Here is a 12799-nt window from a genome sequence, read left to right as displayed (position 1 = left end):
CCTAAGTTTTTAGAAATTCCCAACAAGTACAGAACACTACTCAAAACTTAATTTAAAACTTTACTTAGAATATTTAAAATAAATGAAATGCTACAGGTATACATTTTGAGCAGTTGTGTGTTAGGCATTATGTAAATCCTTTATATTCTTATTTATTTAATCTTTACAATTATTTAATTTAATTTGTGCTTGATATTATCATTACATGTATTTTATAAATCAGGAGCAGACCTATTCAATTATTTCTAGAGTCTCAGTTATTAAATACTCCTTCATTGCTGCTTCCTTATTTAAATTAAAAGAATAGCATAAAGACAGAAAGTAGAAATAGCTGGAGAACATTACCATGTCTCAGTTAGTACTATCTTTTTTCAAGGTAATTACATTAGTTTGGCTATCCATATAGTTAGAGTGAAACTAGCAGTACTAAAAATAACCCATAAACTCTTTTGGGATTATTTTTAGAACCTGTCAGATTCTTTAGAATACTTATGTAGAGGCAGGGATAGATAGCATAATGGTTATGTAAAGTGACTCTCATGCCTGAGGCTCCACAGTCCCAGGTTCAATATCCAGCACCACCATAAACCAGAGCTGAGCAATGCTCTGTTAAAAAAAAAAAAAAAAGAATACTTGTGGAGGTAACAGTTTATTTTATTCAGGTGAATTTTGCTGCCCCCCCCCCCACAAAATTGAGTGTATTTAGGGTAAGATGGTAGTAGATTTTATTTGAATTTTTAAAATTGCTAAATGCCATTTCATAATTTGTGAAAGCAAATGAAATAAAATACTGATAGACAAAGCAGATGATATTAAACAATATTTCTGTAACAGTATTTTTAATGGTTCAGAATTTCAACAAAAGTAGCATGAATGACTCACTATAACATGGATTTCTCATGAAGTCAAAGAAATTAATAACCCTATCTGCATTTTGATTAACCTGAATATTTTTCTTGCTGTGATAGTTGTTAGCCACAGACTTTATGTTTCCACACCATATTAAAACTTACTTTGGGTCTCTACTGTAGAATGGACAATCTTTATAATGTACACCATTTCTCACACTTCCACAATTCATGCAATTCTTCAGACTGCTGAGGACATAATTGGCCCTTATGAAGTATGAATTTTATTTCATGTCTTTAGGTCACACTAATAAAATTAAGTAGAGAAAGCAACATTGAAGCATATATGTCATTCTTTGAAGTTCATTTACTTTGTTATATCTTTTTTTTTTTTTTAACAAATTATTGTTGTTATTGCTGTTTTAAGTTTTGTCTTCAAGAATTGAGAAGACAGTTTCCTGGCAGCCACAGAGTTAAGCGACTAACTGGCATGCGATTTGAAGCCATGGAAAGGTAACTGAATCTTGGAAACAGTCTGATCACATTCTAAAATGATATATCTTGAACTTACATTTAGGGCCTTTCTCACCTGCGGCGATATTAGTAGTAGTGCAAGATTTTCTATCCTTAGCTTCAGAGTAGTGTTCCTTAGCATAAATCTTATTACAGAATTTCCCATTAAATAGGATTTAAAATAAGAATGTAATCCATTTACCATCTCTGGGCTAGTGGTCCCCCTCACCACCATAAGTCAGTTAACCAGTGCTCTGGTTAAAAAAAAATAAATAATAAAATCCTGTTTCTGAGATTGGCTAGCTATAGACCTGTCATGTTAACTGATATTAAAACCTTTCAGCCTCACTCTTCTGTGGTGCAAAAATACAACAAACTTTTCAACCCCTCCTCCTTTTCACCTCCTCTCTCCTCTTCCCTCCCTCCCTCTCCTTTTTTTCCCCAAAATTAATAGTGATAATATGTATAATGTTTTTAAAAGGTACCCAAGGTAGAGAAATAATTAGTATGTTTTTAAAGACCTAACTGACATAACATACTGAATTTTAACAGGTGAGTTCATCAATAGAATGTTTAATGATTACCACGTTAAATTTAGTTAACATGCAGCAGCACTGCACATAATGGTAATTTTTCTTTTCTTTCTTTATTTTTTTGTTTTGTTTTTAAAGAATTTATGTATTCATGAAAAATATAGGAGGAGAGAGAGAAAGAACCAGACATCATGCTGGTATATGTGTGCTGCTGGGGATAGAACCTGGACCTCATGGTTGACAATCCAATGCTTTCTCCACTGCGCTATCTCCCAGACCACGTTGTAACTTCTTTTGAAGAGAATTTTTTATTTAAAAAGTTTTTTTGAACTTTTTACTCTTGACTGCTTTCACATTTACAATAGAGTACTTGCAATGATAGTAATTTGTATAAGAACTTTCAACTACACAGTAGAACATGGTTAAACCATTTATAACTGTGCTGTACCCTACATCTTGTGGAATTACTTATGTCATAACTGCAAGTTTGTGCCTTTTGATTACTTTTATCCTCTTCAGTCTCCCACTTTTGTGTTTGATGACTTGGATGTCCATGAGTTTCATTTTTTTTTTTTTTTGATTTAACATACAAGTGAGTTCACATAACAGTTGTCTTTACTTTTCTGACTTCCTTTTCTTTTTGTATTAGCTTCAGAGATTCATTAGTGTTGCTGTAAATTGCATATTTATTTTTTTATGGATGAAAAATGTTCTATTATATAAATAAATATATGTGCCTCATTTTTTTTTTTTACCCCATTCATCCTTTGATGGATATTAAATTGTCTCTATGTCTTGGCTTTTATGATTAAATACTAAAATGAACATGGGGGGGTATAAAATTCTTTTCAAGATAGTTGTTTTATTTCCTTTAAATAAACATTTGAAAGTAGAATTACTAGAGCAAAGGGCAGATCTTTTTATAGATTTTTTTAAAAAAATTATTTATAAAATGGAAACACCAACAAGACAGTAAGAGGGGTGGAGTTCCACATAATTCCCACCACCAGTATCCCATCCCCTCCCCTGATAGCTTTCCTATTCTTTATCCCTCTGGGATTATGGGGCCAAGGTCATTATGGGGTGGAAAAAGGTGGAAGGTCTGGTTTCTGTAATTGCTTCCCTGCTGAAGATGGTTGTTGGCAGGTTGATCCATACTCTCTTTCTTTGCCTAGTAGTGGGGTTCTGAGGAAGTGGGGCTCCAGGACATTGGTGGAGTCATCTGCCCAGGGAAGTCCAGTTGGCATCATGGTAGCATCTGGAACCTGGATTTTTAAGGAAGCAGGCACTATGAATTCACTGCCTCTGACAGCCATTTTTTTTCTATTTTATTGGATAGGTCAGAGAGGAATTGAGAGAGGAGGGAGAGATAGGGAGAGAGAACGACCAACACTTGCAGACCTGCTTCATGCTCATTAAGTGGACCCCTGAGAGTGGGAAGCCAGTCGGGTGGGTGAGGGAGCTGGAACCCTGTAGATCCTTGCAAGGTTCCTTGGACTTCCTACTATGTGCGCTTAATCAGGGAAGCAACCACCGAGCCTCCCAGTTTTGCATTTCCACTAACAGTATGCAAGGATTTTCTATTCTCCAGATCCTTGCCAACATTTATTGTTTTGTTTTAGCCCCCCTCCCCAAGCCTCCCCCCCCACATACACAGGGTGAAAGAGTTAGGGGGAAGGAGAAGGAGACAAGAGTGAAGAGACACCTGCAGCCCAGTTTCATTACTCCTGAAGCTTCCCCCTGCAGGTAGAGACCAGAGGCTTGAACTTCGGTTCTTGCTCTACCATGCACTCCTGAACTGTTTTTTTTTTTAATATTTTATTTTAAAGCTTATTTATTTATTTGTTATTGGATAGAGACAGAAATTGAGGCAGGAATGGGAAGGAGAGAAGGAAAGAGACAGAGAGACACTTGCAGACCTGCTTCACCCTGGGTCCTTGAGTAGATAGTAGTGTGTGCACTTAAACAGGTGTGCTCCCACCTGGCCCCAGTCTTGAGTTTTATTATTATTATTATTATAGTCATTCTTGAAGTGTGAGGGGCATTTCACTGTGACTTTGATTTGTATCCCCCTGATGATTAGTGATTTGAGCACCTTTTCATGTATCAGTTAGCTGTTTGCATGCATCTTTATGGGAAAGTTCTCTATTCAGTACTGTGTCCACTTTTTTCCTTAAGTATTATTATTTTTTGTTATTGAAGTTTAGACATATTTTGGAGGGATTTAATGCTGTATGAATTATATAATTTACAGATTATTTTGTACATTCTATTCTGAAGGTGCCGCTCTTATTTTGTGGATGTTTTCTTTTCCTGTATATAAGCTTTTTAGTTTGACATAGTTTTTCTACTTTTGATTTTCTTGCTTTTGGTATTATAAAATAAATACTGCCAAGAAACTTACACACTATATTTTCATCTAGGAGGTTTGTGCTTTCAGATTTTTAAGGTCAGGTCTTTAATCCATTTTGAGTTTATTTTCTTGTATGACCTAGTTTTATTATTTTATATGAGACTTCAGTTTCTCAGTACAATATTTTGAAGAGATTCTCCTTTTTCCATCATTTATTCTTGGCTGCTTCTTCTTTTTATTTTAAATAAATTAATTAATTGATTGTGGTTGGGTATATTTGTAGACTTTCCATTCTGTTCCATAGATTTATGTGCCTGTTTTTATATCAGTACCAAACTTTTTGTTATCATAGTTTGTACTGTATTTTGAAATTAAGAATTGTGATTATTTCAGCTTTGTTGTTCATGACCAAGACTCCTTTGGCTATTCATGGTCTTCTGTGTTTCGATACATGATTTAGGAATATATATGTAGGGGGTCAGGCAATAGTGCAGTGTGTTAAGCGCACATGGTGCGAAGCACAAGGACCTGCCTAAGGATCCTGGTTCGAGCCTTCAGCTTTCCACCTATGGGGGGGTCACTTCATAATGGTGAAGCAGGTCTGTAGGTATCTTTCTCTCCCCCTCTCTGCCCTTCTCCCTCGATTTCTCTTTGTCCTATCCAGTAACATCAATGGCAACAATAACAACGGCAACAACAAGGGCAACAAAATGGAAAAAAATGGCCACCCAAAGCAGGGGATTCATAGTGCAGGTACTGAGCCCCAGCAATAACCCTGGAGGCAAAATATATATATATTTTTGACAAACTAAGCAACATTTTTATTATAAAATTAATTGCCACAAAGTTCAGTTGAAATATACTTCACCTTTAGAAAGTGTTGCAAAGAGAAAAATATATTGACATACAAAACTATGGTAATTTGATATCATATTTATACAAGTAATTTCCAAACAAGAATGTAGTTTAAACTTGGTTCTTGTGTCTGTGTTCTCTCATGTATATGTTTAATTGAATGTTATGTTTCAGGCTATATAACTAATTGTTCATTTAATTTTAGAAAACCAAAAAAAGAATTCTTTGTAACTACATGAGTAAGCTTTATGAAGATTTCCCTGATAAGTAACTGTAAAATTACGATTTATTCCACTGAAGTCTTGATAGTAACTTTATAAAACACCTCTAGTAATATGATTGAATATGCCCTTCAAGAGTCTTATTTTTTTCCTTGCTGGAGTAGACAGTTCAACTGGATAAGACTAATGACTTCTTTAGTACTTCATTTGAACGGCAGAACTAAGATATTTGTAACCACAACTAAGTTGTTTAAGCAAGTGATGGGAGCAGAGTGGCTCCTTACTTATTCCGAAGATGTCCAGATATGCATATATTATTTCTGGATTCTCTGTATTGTTTCATTGGTTCAAGTACTTGTTTTTGTTATAAAACCACACTTGTCTAAATTAAATTACTTTGTAGTGTCATTGGAAGTATGGAGCATAATACCTCTAACTTTTTCCTTTTCTCAGAATTGCTTTGGCATTCTGTGATCTTTTTATTCTTTCTTTCTTTTTTTTATTTTTAAAAAAATTCAAGAGAGTCGGGTGGTGGCTCAGTGGGTTAAGCGCACATGGCGCAAAGCGCAGGGACCGGAGTAAGGATCCCGGTTCAAGCCCCCGGCTCCCCACCTGCAGGGGAGTCGCTTCACGGGCGGTGAAGCAGGTCTGCAGGTGTCTATCTTTCTCTCCCCTCTCTCTGTGTCTTCCCCTCCTCTCTCCATTTCTCTCTGTCCTATCCAACAACAAAGCAACGTCAACAATGGCAATGATGACCGCAATGAGGCTGCAACAACTAGGGCAACAAAAAGGGGGGGAAATGGCCTCCAGGAGCAGTGGATTCATGGTGCAGGCACCGAGCCTAGCAATAACTCTGGAGGAAAAAAAAAAAGAGGGAAAAAAAATTCATAAAATGGAAATACTGAAAAGACCATAGGATAAGAGCGGTACAATTCCACACAATTCCTACCACCAGAGTTCTGTATCCCATCCCCTCCCTTGATAGCTTTCCTATTCTTTGTCCCTCTGGGACCATGGACCCAGGGTCATTATGGAGTATAGAAGGTAGAAGGTCTGGCTTCTGTAATTGCTTCTCCGCTGAACATAGGTTTTTAATTCTTACAGTCATCTGCAATGTGTGATCTTTTTATGCTCTTTTGTGGTTCCACAAGAAAAAAATTAGAATTGTTTCTTCAGTTTTGTGAATAATGTTATTAACATTTGTTATAGATTGCATTAAATGAATAAATTGTTTTAGATAGAATAGCTATTTTAACAGTATTTACTCTTCAGTTGATGAACATGAACATTCTTCTCTCTGTCTCTCTCTCTCTCTCTTAGACAGTATCCTGGGGTTTTTATTGTAGAAGTATTTCACCCCCTTCGCTAGATTTATTCCAAAGTATTTTGGTTTTTGGTTCAATTATAAATGATTTGTTTCCTTCATTTCCTTTTCCTCTGATTCATCATTTGTGTATACATATGCCACATAGTTATATATATATTGATTTTGTATCCAACCATGTTAGTAAACTTATTGATAGTTCTTAGTAGTTTTTGTTGTGGTGGTGGGATTTTTGTTTGTTTGTTTGTTTGTTTTGTGGAGTCAAGGTTATATTATATCATCTGCAAATAGTGATGGCTTACCTTCTTTTTCTTTTTCTTTTTCTAATTTGGACTTCCTTAGTATAATTTTCTTTCTTGATTACTGACAAGGACTTAGAGGACTATGTTCACTCATCCACAACTTCATTTAAAGCCATTGTTGATTATTTTGTCCAGTTAATCTGTCTCTTACTATAAGTGATATTTTAAGATATCTATCTATTGTTGTGATGTTGTGAATGTATCTCTTGAGGTCAATGAGAGCTTGTAATTGGGTTCACTGTGTTTAGTGCAAATATATTGATGATAGCTTTATCTTTTTGTTGGGTTGATCCTGATTATTATACAGTATCTGTCTTTGTCTCTTACTACCTTCTTTTTTTTTCTTTTATTTATTTAAAAAAGGAGACATTAACAAAACCATAGGATAAGAGGGGTACAACTCCATACAGTTCCCACCACCAGATCTTCGTATCCCATCCCTTCCCCTGATGTCTACCTTCTTTTTACTGATATCTGTTTTATGATACGAGAATTCCCTTTTTTCCTGTATTGTTGGCTTGGAGAACATGGCTACAGTACTTCACTTTGTGGCCTGTCTTTATTTTGATTGTGAATATCTTGTGAACAAATAATTGACGCATCTTGTCATTTTTAAATCCATTCAGCCACTCTGTAGCTTTTGTTTGGTGAGATTAGGAAAGTCACATTTAGGGTAACTATTAATATATGGCTTCCTGCCATTCTGTATTTTGTTCTAGTTGTTATTTATTCTTTTATTTACAAAATAGAAATATTAAGAAGACCATAGGATAAGAGGAGTACAGTTCCACACAATTCCCACCACCAGAAGTCTGTATCTCATCCCCTCCCTTGAAAGTTTTCCTTTTTTTTTTTTTTTTTAATCCCTCTAGGAGCATGTTTTCTTTGATGATTGCCATGTGTGCTATATTCCACATACTGTAGCTTAGGCAGTCTTTAAAATTGATCTTGACTTTATTTGCTTGAACTGTTTTCTTTTTTTCTTTTCTTTTTATTTATTTATTTATTTATTCCCTTTGTTGCCTTTGTTGTTTTATTGTTGTAGTTATCATTGGTGTTGTTGATGTTGTCATTGTTGAATAGGACAGAGAAATGGAGAGAGGAGGGGAAGACAGAGAGAGGGAAAGAAAGACACCTGCAGAGCTGCTTCACTGCTTGTGAAGTGACTCCCCTGCAGGTGGAGAGCTGGGGGCTCGAACCGGGATCCTTATGCCGGTCCTTGTGCTTGGCGCCGCATGCGCTTAACCCGCTGCGCTACCGCCCGACTCCCACTTGAATTGTTTTCTATTCATTTCTTTCCTTGCCTCTCTCCTCCCTTTCAAATTTCTTAGTTATCTCATTACTGTTGTCTGTATTTGTTTCTAATTCTGTTTTACTGTTTATCACCTTTCCCAGGGTTACATGTTCCTTGCCTCATTATTTTATGTGCAACTTCTTTCAATAATTTTTGATAATCAGGTCTGGAAATAGTAAACTACTTTAGTCTTTGCATATTTAAGAATTCTTTTATTTCTCATATTTGAATGATAATCTTACAGGATAAAGTATTCATGACTCGCAGTCATTTTATCTTAATTTTATTTTAATATGTTGAATATGCCATTTCTGAGGATTCTGAGTGAGAGCCTAATCTTGCTACCTTTATAAGTCATTTCTTTCTTTTCTCTAACAGCCTTATAACATTTTTTCTTTGTCCTTGATTTTTTTTTAAATAACTCTACAGTGATAGGTCTTGGTGTAGGTAATTTTCAGTTTAGGTATTTTCTGTTTTTTGAAACATCTCTATCCAGGTTAGTTCTTAGATTTGAAATTTTTTGGATTATTATTTCCTTGAATATGTGTCTGTTACCTCTATTTGCCTCCCCCCCCCCCGTTCTGGAATTCATAATTCTATTACATTTGTCTTTCTAATAGACTTCCTTCTGGAATCCTTAATATCCTTACATTTGTCTTTCCCATGAAAAATTGTTATTTCCTGCTTCATTTTTCCCCAGGCCTTTCCCTATCGTCTTCCATTTTGAGATCATAATAATTTTTATTTCTCTCCTATTATATAAAAATTGATAAACACTTGACATTTCAATTATGTAATTGCAATTATAAACTGCCTTTATAGCTGTGTCTCCTTAACCTTTCTCTGTATTTACTAGTTTCCGTTAAAATTTAATATTGTGATTTTTGATGTTTTTATTAGGTATGATGATGCTGTACAGCTATATGATCGAATTTTACAAGAAGATCCAACTAACACTGTAAGTTACCTTGTAGCTCTAAAAAAAATCTAAAAGGTGAATTTTAGTGGAACATCTAGTTATTGTTGAGAATAATGGAAAATTATATATATAGGACCACATCTTACGATATTCCATATATTTCTAAATAAATGTAAAGGTCTTTAGTAAAACTTGATTTATAAATTACCTTATGTGAAAGAATCTAGTTGTATATGATTTACCTAATCTAGAAAAATCAAATTGTTTAGAATGGAAATTTTAAGTTTGTTTGTTGTTTTCGTAGATTGGAGAGAGAGCTTACTGAGTAGGTTGCATACACTGCATAGGTTTGAGTTCTGGCAGCACGTTTGTAACATTTTCCAGTCTAATTGGTTAAAATGTTATCTTATAATTTTCACTGTTGACGATGTAAAATATCTCTTAATGTACTCAAAAGTAATTTTTACTTCTCTTTCTGAAGTGCTTCCTTTATACCTTTTTCAAGTGTTAATTTCAGTATTGTTGGGCTGAAGAGGTACCATGATTCGGTGCCCTGTCTAGATAAACTTATCTTTCTTTACTGATTTACCTCTGAGGAAAATTAGTACTTTGAGAAGTACTTTTTTTGTTTTTATGTCTGAGCTAGTTCATTGTATAAAATTACTAGAGAATTGAGAAGAAGGTTCACATTTCTGAGTAACCTGCTATGTTACACTGCAAAACTTTAATTTTTAATTTTTGTTAGTATAAAAAGGAGGTAGATACCTAGTTTTGATTAGGAAATATAAATTTAGTGATTTACATAGTGCCCCATAGTTCTTGACTGTTCAAATCAGCTTCAAATGTTTATTCTTGACTGCATACACTGCTGCTTTCTATCTCCTGTTCTTTTTTTTTTTTTTTCTGTCTTCTTTTGCTATAATTTTCTCTTGTTTTATCTCAGTCCACTTTCCTATTTCAGTAATAGGGAAATTAAGATATCGTACTTAAGGCCCTCTTTATGTTCTGCTGTTCCCATCTCTCATGATTAGCCACAGCCTATGCTAGAATCTTCTTGTTGCTGCAGTACCCTACATTGCTCTATACTCATTTTTTGTTTCTTTGTTTTTATCTGACTTGTCTTTCTCTCATGAGACCACACTACTGAATACATTATATTGTCCTTCTTTATTTGTCTTTCTGTTCTCCGTCATGGTATGGACAAATTAGTAGATACTCAGTAGATATTTTTAGACATATAAATAAATAACATTCTTTTAAAAAATCTTTCAAATAAACATTTAAAATATTTTTCTATTATTAATCATTTCTCTCAGGACCTACAAATATTCTTTTGAAAGACTTATAGGTAGATTTTTCTCTTAGAATTTTGAAAAAGTTATCAGAAGCCTATTTGTATAATGACATTCAAGTGACTATTGTGAGATTTTTCCCCCCTAATCTCCACTATCCTTCTGTCTCTTCAGATACAGATCTTATGAATGAGACAGAGTAAAGGACTTTAGCTGGATAAAGATTAGGGTTCCCTACTGGTTTGTAATTATCAGAATCTGGATGGTTATTTATTTGAGTGAAATGATGCATACATTGTATGCATCAAAAGTAAAGCATATGTGATTGTTAGAGGAATGTTTGAATCCCCCAGTGGGATGTCATAGGGTATGTTTATAAACTCCCACTAAGCAGTAGTTCTACAATGCAATTTCACTGGCATTGAGATAATAATTTGCACAGTCAAATTACCTTCTTTACAAAAAAGCCCAGGGAATCATGAGTGCCTAATCCTTTATTAATGTCAACCCATAGGCTGCAAGAAAGCGTAAGATTGCCATTCGAAAAGCCCAGGGGAAAAATGTGGAGGCTATCCGGGAACTGAATGAGTATCTGGAGCAGTAAGTGTCCTACAAGAGGATTGTGTTTTGTTATTCTGATAAATCTTTTTTAATTAAAATGGAATTTGCATTTGATTTTCCTTTTTTGCTTCCATGCTGTTCATTTACAGAGTGTCTACATTCTCACTCCCCCCCACCCCCACTATCTTTTCTTTCATTAGATTTGTTGGAGACCAGGAAGCTTGGCATGAACTTGCAGAACTTTACATCAATGAGCATGAGTAAGTTGTTAAAACACAATTTTTTTTTCAGATTGCAATTTATGTCTCTATATAAGTTTAGAAGACAGTAGTTTCTGAAGGATTGGTAAAGCTTGTAAATCATGGCATTTGCATGACCAAAATACATAAAGGAAAAATAAAAACTGGTAATATGATGGTTATAACATGAAGTCCTTCAGCTACGTTAGCTGGTTTACTAAATTGTTTTTGTGAAATCAGCTGTTCAAATACAGATGAGAGTTTTGGGGAATAGGCTGCATTAACTAAATAGGGTTATTTTTAGTGAATTAAAATTGTGAATTTTTAGCATTTAAATTGTTCTTATATACAAAGAGTACTATACTCCCTGCTGTTTAAAAATTTTGTCAATTGTATGCATGTATTAGCCTTGGTACTAAGAGAATCAACTCTTCAAAAGTAAAAGTATTCAGTTGCCTGGGTAAAAAACCAAGAATAATCAAGAATGTTGAGTGCTGTAGGAGCTTCTTATTGGATATTTAATGTTTTGTTAGCTTTTTCATTGCTGCAGTGACAGGAGGAAATCCCAGTGTGAGAGGATTATCCAACTCTTAGTACAAGTTTTCTAATATCACAGCATTAACGCCAACATCCATCTAGAGACAGGGTTTTTTTTCCCCCTAAGCTTTTCTGAATCCAAAGTATATCATATTGTTTCCTTTCTCTCTCATATATACTTTTTGAGAGAATAGAATCAAATTCATAGTTAACCTTACTCCATACTATACATCGCTAATATAGGAAATAAAGATATTTGTCTCTTGCCTTTGCACAGAGCTAGATAATATAACACAATGTGGAAAATTAAGGTTATTTTCAGCATAATTCTAATAAAAATGGAACATAAAAGGAAAGTAATAGCTGCCATTGAATGAATATATACTATATTGTGAGAGCCAGCCTTCATTTTGTTACAGTATTCTGAATTATCAGATTTTCTTTGTTTTCCTTTAGGAGATTATTTCCTGAATCATGACTGACATAGATGTATGTGAGCTTGTGTGCTCATATGTGTAAGGCAGACTCAAATACACCTATATATGTGGGAGGAAATTTGGCTTATATGGTAATTTTTCATTTATCATAATTTAAAAATAAACATTTGTAACATATGCAATGTATAATTTAATTTTTTGACATGCCATAAAAATAGCAGTTTTACTTTATACGTAAAACATGTACTATGTGCGCTTAACTCCGTGCACTACTGCCTAACCCCCATGTAATAGGCATGTAATAGACATGTAATAGGCATTTGAAAACCATTTTAAATTACTAAGGTTACATACATATACATTGGAACAACTTTTTTAATGGACGTAATTAGCTTTTTTTTTTTTTAAACTAAAGAAATTCCTAATGCAGAGAATTTAGAAAATCCAAGGAATATAGACAAAAATCATATGTATTTCTATCCTAATTTTACTGCAGTTTATGTCTGATGTTTGATTTTCAATTCTGTGTGAAACAGAAACCTAATATAGATTTTTATTTATAACTATGCTT

The 12799-nt window shown here is 34.2% G+C and overlaps 1 protein-coding gene across 2 annotated transcripts in view; it reads left to right on the top strand.

The window, feature by feature from the left end:
• EMC2 (ER membrane protein complex subunit 2) overlaps positions 1-12799 on the top strand; it is a 49445-nt gene that overhangs the window by 24787 nt on the left and 11859 nt on the right. For both annotated transcript variants that reach the window (XM_007524234.3, XM_060195844.1), the window contains 4 exons: positions 1276-1361; positions 9144-9201; positions 10969-11054; positions 11216-11275. In XM_007524234.3, the coding sequence (XP_007524296.1) occupies positions 1276-1361; positions 9144-9201; positions 10969-11054; positions 11216-11275 (290 nt within the window). The remainder of the gene's footprint in view (positions 1-1275; positions 1362-9143; positions 9202-10968; positions 11055-11215; positions 11276-12799) is intronic.

This window comes from Erinaceus europaeus, chromosome 1 (assembly GCF_950295315.1).
Source record: "Erinaceus europaeus chromosome 1, mEriEur2.1, whole genome shotgun sequence".
NCBI classification, from domain to species: Eukaryota; Metazoa; Chordata; class Mammalia; order Eulipotyphla; family Erinaceidae; genus Erinaceus; species Erinaceus europaeus.
Note: the sequence above shows the minus strand (reverse complement) of the source record. Positions and strands in the feature narration are given on the sequence as shown.